Source organism: Brachyistius frenatus, unplaced genomic scaffold (assembly GCF_029030835.1).
Source record: "Brachyistius frenatus isolate BFR_SWC_R1_liver_20210118 unplaced genomic scaffold, ASM2903083v1 Contig_144, whole genome shotgun sequence".
NCBI lineage: Eukaryota > Metazoa > Chordata > Actinopteri > Embiotocidae > Brachyistius > Brachyistius frenatus.
The window spans coordinates 984,286-1,002,153 of NW_027210743.1; the positions used below are offsets into that span (position 1 = coordinate 984,286).

At 39.8% G+C, this 17,868-nt stretch overlaps 1 protein-coding gene across 1 annotated transcript in view; it reads left to right on the forward strand.

Moving 5' to 3' along the window:
* The window catches only part of hs3st4 (heparan sulfate (glucosamine) 3-O-sulfotransferase 4), an 81,324-nt gene extending 64,085 nt beyond the window's left edge, over positions 1 to 17,239 (forward strand). The window contains exon 2 of the mRNA XM_069715596.1: positions 13,584 to 17,239. Coding sequence (XP_069571697.1) covers positions 13,584 to 14,238 — 655 coding nt within the window. The 3' untranslated portion in view covers positions 14,239 to 17,239. The remainder of the gene's footprint in view (positions 1 to 13,583) is intronic.
* Positions 17,240 to 17,868: the final 629 nt, after the last annotated feature.

Here is a 17,868-nt window from a genome sequence, read left to right on the forward strand (position 1 = left end):
AGAAATGCCGGCATAAAAAGAATGCTTTAAAGTTAATGGATATTTAGCAGCGCAGTTATTTTTCACTCTCTTTACATTCCAACAACCATGAGTTCAACTTCAAAAACCGTGTTTCTCCGACCTTTCAGCAGTAATTCATTTTCAACAGTTCAGTTTGTGACTGCTCTTTAAATTAGCGCTCCCTCCAGACGGCTCCAACTGTTCTCATGAAACACTCTGATGACAAAGTGAATTTCCTCAAGTCACAGACACCACTAGTCTGAAAAGCCTCAGAACACTTCCCAACACCTAAGATTCAGGAGGTGTATTGTTAATAATATCACATGGTGATTATCATCTCAGCACAATGTGTGTGTTCTCAGCTCGATCGATAAACTGGTACAACAGGCCAAGACGAGGTCAGAGGTTTTAAAGCTTCATAAACGCTGTTGTCAATGATGGAAATTAGTTGAAAAGGAGATGACTTGAAAAATCAATAGTTTACTTTTTGCCAATGACAGCTTAAATGTTTATGCAAACTGCTGTGCAGTTTAGTCATTTCAAAGTGCTGTCTGGCTTAAAACGTCTCCCCGGCTCTTCTGATCACAGGTTTCACTCAGAGGACTTTAATCTTTTACTTTACCTCACTTTACCTTTCCAACACTCACACTTGCACGTGTTTTATTTCTGTGAGAACATCTCCTTTAATATCAATAGAGGGTTGGCTTGTCCTTCTCACGCAACACACTTTTTGTTTATGGGGTCATTACTGAAAAGTGTTTTTCCTGCTAATTTAATTCTCAGGCTCCCAACATTAAAGTGGAATGCTATGAGCAGCGCATGCAGGCAGCAAAAGCCTCTCCACCAAATTGCTGCAGGGCAGCCCGAAGCTTTATGAATGCAAAACATCTCGGAGGCAATGAGATAAATATTGTGCTTTTTGAATGCATCGTGTATTTCTCTGGCTCGGAAAATCTGTGGCCAGTTTTTGCAGTTTAAAAATAATAAAAAAAAAGTCACTTTAATCTATTTTTGTTGATGTGTTGACCATAGAGTGCTCTGTAAACTGAATGTCACTTGGATTTACAGTACATACTCACTATTATGCATTTTTTTCTTAGGGGGTGAATCACTTATTTTTCTTCAAAAACTATTTAATTAATTGTTCTCACAGAATAATTGCACAAATTAGTACTAGAATAAAATATCTAATCAGTGTAATGTATTAACTATTTTAGGCTAGACGTGATATTTTCATAGTGTTAGAGATTTATCTTTACACCTCCTTGGGGCCACAGGCCACAGCTGATCAGGGTTGTTGTTCTTGTTTGCAGTTCCTTCTGAATCCTAAATGCTTGAAAGATGCATTTTGCCTGGAGTAGGTTTCATTTCAAACCCATTTGTTGGGGTTCAAAAAAACAAGACACAAGTGAAAATCCTGATTGATTGGTTGATGGTGATCTGACCTGCTGTTTAGAAACAATAACCTGAATTTAAGAAGCTCCTGGAGATGCTAAAATTAGCACTGATAACCACTTTCCTCCCGATATCACTTTCACCACATTTTAGCTTCCCCCTCATATCACTGAGGAATCATTTCCATCTCTTTTCTATTTTCTGTCGCCACAGCCGACATTAATATTTTACAGTGCGTAGTAAGATGGGCCAACCCGTCCAGATGACCTGCCACAGCAGCTGAAAATAATTGAACTCAGGCCACTGTGTTTGATTGGTATTAAAGGTGCCTTGGCAGCACATTATACACTGTTGCACTGTGCATAAACCGAGACAGGGAGTCAATCTCTCTTACAAAAGGTATCAGATACAGTTTATTTTCCCCTTTTTCTTATCTTTTTTTTTTCTCTTTTTGTCTGCTGGGAGCAAAAATCTTCAAGGCCTTCCGAATGCAAAGACAAAAGTACGACATATTCCCAAGCACACAGGAGATGCACATATTTCTCAATATAAAACTACATATAAGAAATACCTCGAGCTTAGATAGCATTAAAAGGATTAACACATCTGCAGTGCAAAGTGATCCTGACATTAGTGGTAATAACACCGACAGTATCAACATGCTAAGCTGTAACTTATCATACATGCGTCACACTAGGCTATTTACAATGAAATACAATGTTTACAAAGGGCTATCAGCGCAGTATCATAAATATGAGGCGTCTACAATCACACACACCAGCAGGCTGCCAAACTCGCCAGACAGTGGACTCACACCCCTCCTCAAGAGAGAGAAAATCATTTCTGTTTGCCACATTTAGTTGCTGACCAATCGTGGCTATAAATTGCTGATTTTAAAGTCCTTTAAGTTGCACCACAACCGAAACGGGATCAATACGCATTCTAGTGCGTTTCCATGTCAGCGTGCTGCTGTTCATATGGACATTATAAGCAGGGGTCAAACATGAGTCACAAGGTATTGGAAGTGACGGAGACAGTACTGCAGCGGAAATCCAGAAGAATTATGATTCAATGACATTTTTATTCAGTTATTGGTCCACTACTGTTCTTCATTAAATCACCTCAATGATTTAATTAAGAAGCAAATAAATGAAATAGAAAAGAGCAGGAAGGGACACTGTGGATAAAAGCCATAGTGTTAATGATCTTAATTGATGCAGAAAAAAGAGGTAACACACATCATTACTTAATCTTCCAAGGTTTTTTTCTTTTTTTTCTTCTTCACCAGACCAACACTTTAGAGAAGCTGGTGCAGATAATCAAGACCTGACCTCGTCTTCACTGGCTCAGGGATAAAGGAACTTACATGCTGGAGGCACATCTCAGCACAGACCAGTGAGGAATTCAGAGAAAGACTCAACACTGCAGATTCATTAAGCACAGACATTTAGTTGACAATTCAAAATTATAGAAACTTGTGAAATTCCTTCAATTATAGATGAATCAAAAGTTATTGAAATAGGTTTTATTTAGTAATGGCAATGCTCACAAATCAGGTCAACCTGGTATCAAGCCAAAGCATGTAACACACCCATCAGTCTACAGTGTCAGTGTCACGCTTTGCCTCTTCTCAGCGTGAAAATTGAGGCCTTAAGGTTAAGGAAAACCAGGTTCAAAATGGGTTCAAATGGGATTTTACATCACGTAAGTTGCTTAGCGTATGTTGTGTGAATGAAATACATTAGCTTTGTTATGAACTTGAACACCAGTCTCCTCATAAATAGTGCTGTGTTTGTTCCATCGAACTGCCCTTTGTACGGGCTGGTCTTTTCACGTCGAGCCGAGGCTAAACATGACGCTGACAATGTACCCTCTAGTGGATTGACGGGTGTATTACATGCTTTGGCGTAATACCAGGCCTCTCTGGGGTTAAAGCTATGTTGTGATTTTATTTACATTTCTGTAACAGTCAATATATATAATGTTAGAACATATTTTGAAATTGAATGTGCACTTCAGCAGGTCATGAAGGGGCTTTCTTTTGGACACAGAAAAGGAATGAATGGACATCTTTTTGCTGACTTGCTTATTTCTACTTTTGAATATCTGGCATGTAAGGAATGGATACTAATGTGCCCTGAAAACGGCATTTTAGCTTTTAACTGATGTATTGAGTAGAGAGAGAGAACTGAGGTTGGAGTGTTGCTATGATTGGGCTTGAATTAATTGCTCTCATTTTACTAATACATCTCCTAAGTGTCTTATATTATTCAAAAGTGGCTCTGCAATATTTATAGTCTGTTTGATACACGATTTAATTTGAGGCATCGGCCTATTTTGTGTCAACTAGATATTTTTTTGTGCATTTACACCGGCTACGTTTTGTTTACTTAGTTCTCAAAATGTTGGGAGCTTAACATGAACATTGAAGGGCGATAAAAGTCATGACTAGTAATTAGTCACCTCAAAGGCTTGCCTGCCTTGGTGGAAAGTGTAAATACGTAAAGGTTGGTAAAATATATAGCGGCCGACACTGACATTTCTCGAACATTTTATGGCAAACATTACCACTTTTATGAGAAATGGCAATTGTAACAACTATGCCTGCTTTAAATTTGGCCTGATATTCATTTTGACATTTAGTTACCTTATACTCCTCTCAAAGGAGACAGCTGCCAAAGTTATGTCTGTATTTCTGGATATATGCACTAATGTCTTGCACGGAAAACAGAAAGACTTTGTGCAGCCTTCTCCTTTGTGGTGTCACACTGACCTACAGCTTCATAATGAATTGGAGGGGGGGAAATGGCGGAAAAATACAGACTGTGAAAGGTAATATCCTGGAAATGTTCAGGTGTTGAACTGATAGTGCTGCCAAAACTTTAACTCTTGTATATAAAATCTTTCCTTTAAGCTTTTACAGTAGACACAGTAAAGTGCATTATTTGCAAACAACCTACAGTCCATAACATTCGCCAAATTAAACAAAAATCATTTTTGCTCTCCTGATACAGAAAATAAAATCACACACAGATGCGGTTTAAATTGCTGACTTTAATGATCCATTTTATTCCATTTGTTTCCGTTAATGGCTTCAGCCATATGGCAATGCTCTGACAAAAAAAACAGCAGTTTATATCTTCTGTACCCACTTGTTTATCCACACAATAATTGATGCCCTTTAGTCTTGTCGCCTTGTCAGATGCTGTATCACTACAAGCTTGGTGTGGAGTGTGTAACTGGTAATCAAAAATACCAAATGGTAGGAATGCTCTTCTTTTGAAAAGTACTTCTGGAAAAGGTACAGTACACATAGTTTAAATTTGGACTTCAGTTGCCTCGTAAACCCACTTAATACAAGTAGTTATTGTAAAATCATATGAATATGTCATATAACCAGTAACATAAAGATAACATATCGAAAATGTTGCCTTATATACTGAAGCCAAACAGAGTTTTGTCAACTTAAAATGATCCGATCCTGAAGTGTCGGACATTTTTCTCAGGCAAGGAAATCTATCATGTTCAAACTGTCATATTAATTGGTTCTGCTTAACTGAACCGGATCTGCAACATTTCCAGGATGTAAATTTTAGCCTTTGACTCCGACGTATTCAGGTGTGACTTTCAATTAGAGCCGGCCGTTTTGTGCTTCTCTTTGAGCTAATACGCATTTTGATAAGGTTTTATCACTGAGAATGAATCATGTTTGAAGATGCAGAGATAAATGAAAAAGCCTTTGTTGTTTCATATAAAAGAGAGTACAATGCTGTATATTTTTAGACTGAAGCAACCAAGGACAAAGAATTCAGAGCAAATGTAATAATAACTTTCTATCGAGCAGTTAACGTTGATAATCTATATGCTATCATATCACATTAAACAATATGTAGTTGTAATATTGTGTTTCAGGTGTGAATTTTTTGCCTGTGTTGTAACTTTGTAAATAAATGACAGTGAGCGTGGTGAGCGCCCTTGTTTCTAGGAGTGTGTTTTGCTGCTGCTGCAGTGCTGGGACCAGCATATCGCGAAAGCTTGTTATTCTAGGGGCAACATCAATAACCGAATATTGAGGGCAATTGTGATCAAATTGAATGAGTGGAGCCTGAAGTGCTCTCATCAGCTCATCCAAAAGGCAAATAAACAAACAAGTGAAGAACAATAAAAGAAGACAATCATCTTTCAGAGCAGTGGCAAACTGCTGTTGTTTTATTGGAGCACAGATGAACCATTACATAAGGATATTATTTTAGGTTTGGAGTCTGCATTGTATATTTGTTTCTAGATTTACGAGGAGAAATCAGGGGCTTTTTATAGTCAGTAAAGACTAGACATTGAAGTTGAAAAAAAAGCAATATCCTTGGAGTCTTTGATTTGAGATAAGATTGCTTCTATTCTCTCCCTGGACTTTGATACAGTTAAAAATAGACTAATTGCCTTGCTCATACATACTGTTATGGACTAATGATGCAGAGTGGTACCGCATTCCAAACATCCACATAGTTTCCCTCATTGCTGCACTTTATTTCATGATGTTTTATGTCCAAAGGGCATCTGAACACGGCGTCAGATCTCAGCACTGCAGTCTGGTGATGTGGGGAGCGGAGTACCTGGCTTGCCCACTGTTGGAAGTGGGACGGTCTTTAGGGGATCTCAGGAAGAGAGTGGGGAATAAGGTTTTGATCAGGACCAGCTGTCACTTCTGTCCTCAACTATGCTGCTGAAGCCCACAGTGCTGCAAAAGTACAAGTATAATGGGGCTTATTTCGAGTTGGGAGTCTGTGTTGTGTTTTAATTAGTCTCACGCTTTTAGTCTGCTTGCCATTTAAAAGACAAGGCTTGCTTGTCACTAAAACCAACTTTCCTCAGGAGAGATTAATGATGATAATGTATAACTTTGTGACAGGATAATTTGGCACGAATCCCAACCACCGGGCTCAAAACATTTCATTAATGGGAGATGTAAAGGGGAATTCATGTAGACTAGATTTGATGGACTCGTCTTGTCTGTGATCCAAGGTCATGGATGCTGAGGTGAGGCAAAAGCACTGCATTGTGACTCACTAAAAGACAACATGATAAACATTTCAACTTCAACTTCTTTGATGTCAATCTACCATAATGACATGCAGACATACAGATGGATTAAAAAAAAAAAAAAAAAACGTTTCTCACAGTCCCACTGTGTGCAAACAAAAAGACAAAACAAGAAAGGCACAAACATGCAACAACAACAACAACAAACACTAAAACAGACAACGTAGTGCAAATATGGGTACACAGTGCAAAAGTTCAGAGTCCATGGGTCAAGGGCAGCCGACAGCCTCATGGGCGAAGCTGTTCCTCAGTCTGGAGGAGCGTGCACGGAGGCTGCGGCACCTCCTCCCAGGAGGCTGAAGAGGCTGTGTGAGGCATGGGCCGAGTCTCCCACCATGCTGACTGCTCTGCGGGTAAGGCAGGTGTTGTAGATGTCCAGGAGGGAGGAGAGTGCGGAACCAACGATCCCACCAGCTGCCCTCACTATCTCAGTCTTGTTGTCTGGTGTGAACAGTGTCTCCAAATAATTTAACCAAAGGACCATTTTAGACCTCAGATACATTAAAGGCCCATAAAAACATGGTTTTAAGTTTAAAGTACGTTTTAATAATTTATTTTAAAAAAAAAACCTCATCCGGTCTGTGTGGGTGCGGTTTAATTTGATTTGATTAACAGTAACCCCCCCCAAAAAAAATTATTGTCCTCAGATTCTGATTCATATAGTCCTATATGGTGCACAGAAGGATGTGACATCACCTCTGTCCAGCAGAGTCACACCCACTTCAAACCAGTGAGAAGTGCCGAGAGAAAAACTGAAATTGATTGTATAAGTCCACAAACAATGTAACTATAGCAAAACTGTAGCAAAAAAAAAAAATGCCTTGCAAATGTAGGGATGTTTTTTTGATTCATCAAAATATCACAAATACTTCTCAGTATAACACGATACAGTTCAACAGTCTACAACAAACTACAACCTCAAAAATGACTATGGAGTTGAATCCGCATGTCAGTGGGCTGTTGTATTAAACTGCTTTCGTGTTCACTAAATATTAAGTTATTTGCAGAAGAACCACCAGAAAATTGGTCAGAAAAATTTAATTTAGCTAATGACACCGTAATGACTTGAGAGAAAAAAATATTGACTTTGTATTTAATGAAATAAGTTGATGTTTTTTTAAATGGGATTCTATTGGAGCTAGAGGTTTTTTGGAGTCAGCTCCTAGTGGCCCTCACTTGTATTGCACTTTGAGGCACTTTCATTTTTAGGTTAGGTTAGGTTAGGTAGTTACTTTATTAATCCCCGAGGGGAATTTTTTTTTCGCTACAGCAGCATACAGAAGCAATAAGATAATAATAGAATAATAGAAAAGCAATAAAATGGCAGTAAAATAGCAGTACAAAATATTAAATATAAATATAAAATATAAAATGCACAGTATATACAGTACAGTATATATCTATATATATTATATACAAACAACCAAGAAACACAGTCAACAGTATTATTGTTATGTGATGTATTTTGCCAGAGGTGAGTTATTGTACAGTCTTATTGCGGTCGGCAGGAATGATCTCCTGTATCTGTCCTTGTGACAGCGGAGCTGGAGGAGTCTTTTGGAGAAAGTGCTCCGCTGTCCCTGCAGCAGGTGGTGGAGAGGGTGGTCAGGATTACCTAATATGGATAATAGTTTGTTCAGCGTCCTCCTCTCCACCACCTTTTCCAGACTATCCAGTTTGTAGCCGATGATGGAGCCGGCCTTCTTAACCAGTTTGTTAAGTCTGTTGGTGTCACCGGCTCCAACGCTGCTCCCCCAGCAGACCACAGCGAAGTACAATGCACTGGCCACAACAGACTGGTAGAACATCTCCAACATCTTGCTGCACACATTGAAGGATTGATGTTTCCTCAAGAAAAAGAGTTGACTCATATCCTTCTTGTAGACAGCGTTGATGTTGGTCTTCCAGTTCAGACAGTCTATGGTTCAAATATAAAAAATAAAAAATTAAAAAAATTAAAAAATTGAGATATAGAAAAAAGATTATCAGGAAGTACAACAAAGAAGGTGCAAAACAAACTACTAGCATCAAAGCAAATAAAGGACACAGGAAAGAAAATAACAAGTTAACTCAAATGTCCATACTAGTCCCGGCCTGATGTGATAATTGTGACAAAGACTGCTCTGCCTTTGCTACACGACTGTGTGCATGTGACACACAATGTAGGTGACATGCATATAAAATATCAAATACAACCACATCTCCTCTCTTCATGGCCTTAGAAGTTTTTACACCTATTTAATTTGAAAGGGCTCTTGGATTGGAAAGTAACCAAAGAAAGAGATACTGGATAAATGGCACAGGGGGAACCATAAAGAGCAAAGAAATGGATTGACTGTGTGAAGAATGCTGACTGGATAAAAGGATATGAAGTACTAATGGGTGTGAGGGCACGGTGGCCTTTGTAGTTGAATTGGCAAGAGAATGTCTAATATCTGAATTAAACAATGGAAAGATGGAAATGCATCAGAAGGATCTATCATCATGTGCTATTGCTTCATGTCCCTTTAAGAGTCTAGAAAATATTATAGCTGTAGTTGTTTTTGCAAATGTATGGAGGAGCAGTCACTTTTTTACATGACATTTAGCCTGTAGACAATATATTACATAACTAAATCCACTAGATAGCATAAGTGCAAAACCACCAAAGAGATACTTCCTCTACTCCAGTGGCAAGGTCAGATTTAGGTTGAGAAAAACAAAAACAAACCAAACTCTCTGCTCATTACTTGAGTTTGATCTGATCACTCCGAATGGCAGCGTACCCTGCGTTTGTTTTCCTAACAAAAAAACTTGCACCTTAACCGTGACAAAACAATGCCTCCCACTCCACAACAGACCCACCAGGACCCCTTCGCTCTGGCCTGTGGGCTTGTTTTTACGTGTGCCAAACATGTACGCATTCACTCGTTGCAAGGCGAGCGAAGAATGACTCATTTGACCAACCTTTGTTTTTTTTTTGTTTTTTTGTTTTTCTCCACTTTGCAATATACCGATGCTTTCGTTCTTTGTGCTGCTGTAATCACAAACATGTCACTCAGGGTGAAATAATTGGATTATTCATTACAAACTGACCACAGTATCTCTCACTTCAAATGTCCCGGCTGACTGTTGTTGATGAATAGGCGCTTGCTTTACACCCTCTATTGATATTTGCAATCACACTCAGAGTAATACCTTTAATACAACTGCCATTTGCTTTCCTGTATATTCTTTTCCTGCACTTCAAGTTAAGGCACCGCTTTATTTAAAATGAGGCTTTATCAAAAATTATTTTCCTTCAATCTTTCATTATCTCTAAAATATGTTTTTTCCCACAAATGGCAAGATGGAAAGATTGTGACTCCTTCATGACAGAAGGATTATTCTCTGTTACTAAGTCAATACTGGTAGACAACAACACAAAATTTGACATTTCTATAATTAACACCCCAACATCATCTGCTCTCCAAGTCCTCAGGAGCTTATTATGAGTGGACTCCTCTGGAATAATTGATTGTATTTGACGTGACATGGAGGAAGCTCAGCAGATTGATACTCTGCAGCTGAGATGTGATCAATCCAAATGAGAGACCCGGGGCAGCTTTTTATTCCTCTGCCAGACTTTATTAGAAACAACTTAGCTTCTCCGGAGAAACTCCATTCCTCCAGAAACAGCTTGGACCTATTAGTATCTGCGAATGTAAATTAGCGCGATCCCTCACCTCATCATGCTTCGAAACATTCCCAGTGCACCAGTTTGACGGAACATAATGAAATATTTGAGTTAAATGCTTGGGCATGTTCCAGATGCACTTTTGCGGTGGGTGTTTAGGCATGAAGAGTTGTGATTATCTGCGAAGATTAGTTTCTGCCTTAACAAACACAAACATTTGATGTGATTTGGTTATACGGCACGGTCGGAATGATGAATCAACCTTCAGAGACGACTGGGCATCTTCCAAATCGGAATTTCATGTGGAGTGGGTGTGAAATGGATTTCCTTCCGAGATTAGGGTACGCAATCTCAAAACAACCAAAACAATTTTGTTTCAAAGGTTGGTTTTATCTCTTATTATTTCTTTGGCTGGCTTGGATAATTTTGTATTTTTCTTTTTTTTTGTTGCTAAATTTAACAGATCTGGTTACAGATAAATGTATTTTATTATTATGTCATGCACAAAAAAATAATCCCAATATCCCAAGTTTACAAGATTACAACATTATTAAGAAGAAAAAAAAACGAGATCAGCAAAATGTATTTTCAAGTGATTTTAGACAAATAACCATCCACACGTCACACAGTTCATTTAACTCATCATAATAAGGACTGTACAGAAGAAAATGCAATTCAATCTCAATTTCTCCTAAATCACATAATTCACTCAGCCTGTTGTCCTCCTGGATGTTTTTAAATCTGCCAACTTTAAGAGCCAGAGGAAGAATCTGCTTCTCAACTGTGCAACTAAGGATCTTTGATTGTAGGTTTGCTTTACGATCTGAACTCAGTGACAAAATTATACTTGATTTGATGTTCATAATTTTGGTTTTAACAATATATCTCACAATGACCTTTCTTCCAAACTATCATGTAACTTTCATCTAATTTACTTGGGATTGTCTCAGCAGTTGGTGTTGAGATTGTTCGCTGCACAGAAAATAGTTCCAATGCAATCAGTGACTCACATTGCGCTGTTGTTAGCTGCTCCGTATTAACTACGATATCTCGATACAGTGCAGTTAATTAAATTGCAGGCATGCCTCTTATGGTACAGATCATTATAAAGTTACTCCAAGTATGAAGCACATTTACAGTATCTTCACACTTCTCTTTGCTATGTAAATAAAGCTTTGGACATGTATTGAAATGCAAGAAAAATAAATGTTATGTGGTATGTTCTCGGTCTGAGGCAGTAAACAGCAGATGGTGAGCAGGGCCTCTTTAGCGCTATGGTTTTTATGTAGCTACCCACCTGAATGACCTGTGTCGAGCTGAGCAGCTGATGTGGAGAAATAGAAAAAAGCAAGAGTTAACTGTTTGCTCTTGTTTACTTCAGTTCCAGCAGACTGCAAGGCCAGAGGAGTCGTTTGCCATGCACGGAGAAATTAGCTTGTTTATCAGCATTTTGATTTCCGTCCCGCCTTGCCGTCCCACTGACATTTTAGGTGTACATGATCCATGACTGATTCCCAATCAAAAGCACAACAACAAAGCGCTTGGCTTCCATTGTTTTGTAATTAAATGTATGACGATTAGCGCCGAGCCCGATTAGGACAATAGCTTGTTGTGTGCACGCTTTCAAAAAAGTAACCTTGGACGCTGTACATCTGTCCTGTCAATTGGACATGCTCCAAAGATTGCCAGTGAGACGCTGCAGCTAATGTCTATACATTCGGATACCAGTTGTTTCAAGGTGATTCGCTGTGGTGTATTAGAGTTTTTTTTTTTTTTTATACTGCACGGTGATGTTGCACCCTTAGACCACCTACTGCACTTTGGAGTTAAATAGCAGACAGAGCTGAAGACCTTGAAAGGTTGCAAAAATCTTTAGCCATTCATTAAGGGGGGGGGGGAATGATAGAATATAATGAAAACTAATACTCTTTCTAGTCACTATGCTATCTGAAGATATGTTTAATATCCTATTACAGGCCCAGAAGTAACCACAGTTCTATACTATCAAGAGACAAACATAATCCAGAGGGAAATTACCCATCAGGAAGGCAATACTGTTACTGAGATGCAATTACCAGTCCACTTGTGAGACTTTCAGCTCAGTATCCATGGGTGCATGCGTGTGTGAGGGTGGTCGATATGTGCATACCAGCTCTTATGTTTAGCAGAGTAAATTGGATTCTTTGCTGAGAACAGTTAATTTAGAATATGTCCAAGATGCAAATGATTGATGTGACTATATCGTTACAACTGTAGGTTTGTGGGCCAGGGGCAGCCTAATGGAAAACAAAATATTGCAGGGAGAAGGAAATAGCTTTTTATCCCAGAATTATGGAGAATTTCCTCCAACCAAGTCTGAAGTGTCCAGATGGAATAATTTGGATTTTTGGTTGGCTGTTTATACATTAATTTCCGAGCAAACATGACTTAATTTGGACTGAGAAAAACAGTCTATGCTCACCTTCTGCTTCTTTTTACATTACACTGCAAGAGCTCCTGTGCTGTGTATTTGTTGGTAGTTAAATAATCTGCATGTCTCACAGAGGATTTAATGTACCAATTTAGCACTGAATCACATAGCCTACAAACAAAGAAAACAGTACGGGTTGGAATGAACATCAGCGTAAACATTTGATAAGAATTCGCTCCAGGCGAATGCTATGCTTTATTATTGATACAAAAATATAAAACTGCAAAAACATGATTTGCCTCTGTGCCTGTGATATACTTGCCTCTGCACCGTCCTATCCTACAACTTATCCTCCCAGACTTCAACAGTTCAACATAATATTTGTGGCAACAGCAAATTGCTTCCTGTTACCCCCCTCCCCTCCTCCCTCCAGATACATTTCTCAAGTTGGGGACATTTCAACTGTTCTACAAATTATCACCTTGAATCTGATAATTAATCACTGCTGCCTTCAATGCACAGCCCCTAACCTTAAATGTAGCACAAAAGAGGGAAAAGGAAAGAGCTGGCTGCACCCATTGCCGGGGAAGTGCATGTGCGTTAGTGTGAGCCTAGCATGCATAATAAATGTCTGACAAAACAATACCCCAGGCACCCCAGTATTAATGATATGCAGTGAACTCATTATTAAAGTTCCAAAACAGCTCCTGGAGTAACACAGATGGAGTCAATTAAGCAATGAGCATACTTGCTTGCCTGCCGTTTCATCTTCCTTCTTTTATCTCTTGCATATTACTCCATGGATGTAATTAGCTGTATGTTTCTCCTCACAACATAATGTCCAGTGATAATAACAGTTATAATTTCGAATAATGTACTGCTTAATAAATGTACCAAATTTGCTTGCACTGTGTCCTTGAGTATTTTCATTTGCACTGCAAGAGGTGTCGAGGATAATACTGTGCTAAGCTGCTTTTTTTTGTTTCCCTCTCTCTCTCTCTCTCTCTCTGCTATTTCTGTTCTCAGAGACCTGATGCCTTCAACGCTGGAGGGGCAGATCACCATGGAGAAGACACCCAGCTACTTTGTGACTAACCATGCCCCGAAGCGCATCCACTCCATGGCCAGGGACATCAAGCTTATTATTGTGGTGCGTAATCCTGTCACTAGAGCCATTTCAGACTATACACAGACTTTGTCCAAGAAACCTGAAATCCCCACCTTTGAGGTTCTGGCTTTTAAGAACCGGACGCTGGGTCTTATAGACGCCTCGTGGAGCGCCTTGCGCATAGGAATATACGCGCTCCACTTGGAGAGCTGGATGCAGTACTTCCCTCTCTCCCAAATGCACTTTGTCAGCGGGGAGAGGCTCATCGTGGATCCGGCGGGTGAGATGGCCAAAGTGCAGGACTTCTTGGGACTGAAGCAGATCGTCACAGACAAACACTTTTACTTTAACAAAACGAAAGGATTCCCGTGTCTGAAGAAGCCAGAGGACAGCAGCACTCCCAGATGCCTCGGCAAGTCGAAAGGGAGAACTCACCCTAAAATTGACCCAGACGTGATTCGGCGGCTGCACAAGTTCTACAAACCCTTTAACATGATGTTCTACCAAATGACTGGCCAGAACTTTGAGTGGGAGCTGGAGGAGGACAGTGAATCCCGTAGCTCTCAGGACTAGCATGGCACAGCGCAGCCTCACCACCAGCCTTCTCACCTAAAACTACTATTTGTCTCGCTTTCATCTACAGAGAGAGTGCTTGAGCACGCCAATCAATCATGGCTGTCTTTGCAGTGTCTGTATCCATTAGCAAGAGTTTACTGACATGCTTTTTCTTGACGATGGCAAAATCATTATTGTACATACTAAACATAAAATATATTTATATTTGTGTAAAGGAGATGATTTATTCATTTAGTTTTTAAAGCATAGAACTGATATAAAAATCATGTTGACTATGGCAATGCATGCGATGAGTTAAGTGTCCTTACCTCATGAGCCCTAAGGGTAAACTCTGCCTGTTTCTTCTCCCTTTACTTTCCTGCAGTTTGTTTGCCCCTCACACCCACACACCAGCATTCAGCACAAAAAGAAACCCTATATCAATGGCTGTGGCCATGAAACGCTCTGTATTGTTTCTTTTAGCACTGTCCTGCTGCTTTTAGAAGAGACAGAAAAGAGAACATGATAGGTATATAGTACTATAACCTTTTCTGACATGTCCTCATCTTTTTCAGTTGACCATATTCTGAGTGGAGACAATCCTTTTTTAAGTTTACCAAAGTGTTAATTTACTCTGTGTCACTGTTCTGGTTGCTCTGCACTCATTAACTGCACACATATTCAATAAGAGAGCTGATGTACGCTGGCCATCATTCAATAATTGGATTGTTTCACTGCACAGTTGAACATTAGCATACTGATGACCGTGCACTCTGATGTGGTGCAGTATCAGTGGTTTTGGGTATCATTTTCAATTGAATCCATCTCCTTCTCCCCGTGCATCAAATAATTCTGCATCCTGACAAAAATAATTTCCTGCTGCCAAAAAAAATAAAAAAATAAAACCCAAAATATAAGTTAACTCCAACGGTCCCGTTTGCCTTGTGACCCTCTTCTTGTCACAGTAATACATGTCAATGAGGGTGAAGAAAAACACAGAGCAGAAGTTTGTTACCAAACATCTGCTGCGGCGCGGTCTTCTGTCGTCAGAGATTAATGGTGTGTTAAATAAACTGCTGCCGCTGGAACAATGTCAATGTCAGAGAGAATTTGCTGTCAAGGAAAAGCCACATGCACGCCCCAGGTAAATTACCCAGCCATTACTGTATGTGCTTAACTTGAATAGAGATGATGTCTACCAGGGAAATGTGCTGTAACCAGAGGTTTACTGGCAAACACGTTGATCACGTGATCAGCAGGGCTAACCGGGCGGATGCTTGTATGGAATATTACAGGGTTTTGCTGTGAAATGCTCCTTTACGCAATGAAATAACCACATGACCCATCATCTTTACTTTATTCCTTTTTTCGTTTGGGCTTTTTGCATAACTCGCTGTGCGTCTGTCTGTTGTCTCTGGACTTTTCATCAATTGAGACAATCAATACAGTCAATGAGTCAATAAATACAGTCTGCTCCACATCACTGCTTGCTATAGCTATGATGCATTGCTCTGTTAATCCTCCCTGTTCTCTTGCCATGGATGGCTGGATTGGTTCACTCTCTGCAGACCCCCTCTGTCACCCTGGGGAGACCGGCACCAGCAGCTACTTACACAGAGCAATTGATTCAATCAAAGTAAGCACTATACTGCCCTTTGTCGCGCCAAGCCTGAACACTTTACCTCTGAGTCTCACTATCCCAGAGTCACAACTTACACTTTGAGGCTTTTTTTCTGTGCGGCCATCCCTTGGTGTTTTCTTGACAATCTCTCTGCACTTTTAGCCCCGCTTCTCCCCTCTTCCTTCCCTCTCTTTCTCTCTCCTCACACATGTCGTCCTCTGAGCCGATGCGGTGTGGTGGGAAGCAGCTGTTTCAGGAGGCTGCAGCGCTCTGTGTAAAGATAACTGAACTGCAAGCAAGACATGCTAATCATACATTTAAGGACAGCCTTTTGCCATCATTTATTTATTCACGTTATTTCCACCCCAAGTTGTAGAACATGTCTAATCCAGCTGCCAAAGCCAGACGGTGCCTCACACTCAGTACAGGGATGCTCAAATAAATCCACAGAAAACCCCCTCCAGTGTTATTAGGACAGATGAGGACTCTATTTTCCATCTATGAATATGCACGCTGCTGTTAATTTGCATTTCCAGGGTCGCACGCTTAAGGGAATTCCCCTCCAACGTGAAAAACGTGGATCCAATCCCTCAGTAACACAAACACACACACACACACACACATACTGTTTCCGTTTGTTCCTCTTGCTTGTTTTAGGTATGGGCGGAGTACCGTGACACATCCTGCGAGATTCACGACGCATGAAAGACATGCTAAGCTGTCCTTCATGTGTTCCTCCCGGTGAGGGTCACGCTGTGTTAACGTGGCTCAACAGTGTTTCCAGCATCAACTAGAGACGATTGCGATGAAAAATTAGCATCACCTGCTCATCAAACTGTCGCTGCTTAAGTGCCATCGTTTACGAAATGAAGTACAAATTCCTATTTGTCAGTCATTACTAACAATTTAGCAGAGATGAAACAGTAATTCCTACCTGGATGTACCTAGAAATGACTTGCGATGGCAGTTTGTGTGTTTACTTGTGCTCGAAGGGCTATAATCAGTGCACACTTAAGTGTTGTATTCACTTGTCTCTCCTATGAGCTACAATCATGTTCTCGGGTGCAGCAAAAATAAGCTCAGTTTGAACGAAACCGGAGTAAATCGTTTGGGTGTGGAAACATGAATGTTTGCAAAGATGTAATGGAGTCTCCATTACTACCAACTAATTGTTTTTTCACTTCATTTCAGTGAATGATTACCAGCTGAGTAAAGAGGCACAATGGTGTCAACTTTTACAGCTTTGCACGACACCACTCAGAATTTGTCACTAATGTGTTTTTTTTAAATTGCTCCATTTGATGCCCACTGATGTCCACATTAGTAAAACACAAATGCATTTGTTCATTTGGTTTAAGATAGGGGTTTCAGTTCTAAAAAATGTTTTTATTTATACATTGTTTTAGGTATGGGCGGAGTACCATGATACATCCTTCATATAGAAAAGGCATGAAGGTTTTCACAGCTGTGAATCATTGCAAAACAAATATCGACAAAATGAAATTAGGTGAAAACAGCAGGCAACTTGAACCCTAACCTGTCCATCATGCTCATCTTCTTGGTCCGCAATGAAATAATTTATCCACGTTGCATTTGTATTTGTATTAAAATGTTCAAGACCTAAAAAAAAAAACATCAGATGCATTTTAAAATTAAATGACCCATTGTGGTCGTATTAATAACAGCAATCTGGTGTCCGAGGGAAGTAACGCAGTTCAGTTTTTCCGTGTTAGCAGGAGGCAGGTCATATTGAAGTTGGGTGGACACTGTTGTCGTGACAGTGAAGGTTGCATAACTTTAAGGAAGCAGTAACTTTAATTCACAACACGGTTCAAGTCATCATTTTAACTCAAAACATTGTCTTTCCCTAACCAAGTGGTTTTTGTGCCTAAATCGAACTACGGTAACTAATTTAGGAAACACTCCCACGGGTTGTGTTTGAAGGATGGAACAAACAACCTATATATAGTCATATGGGATTTGTCGAAATGTTCCCAAGGTGGTTTAAGCTGTGGGTTTAAGCTGTG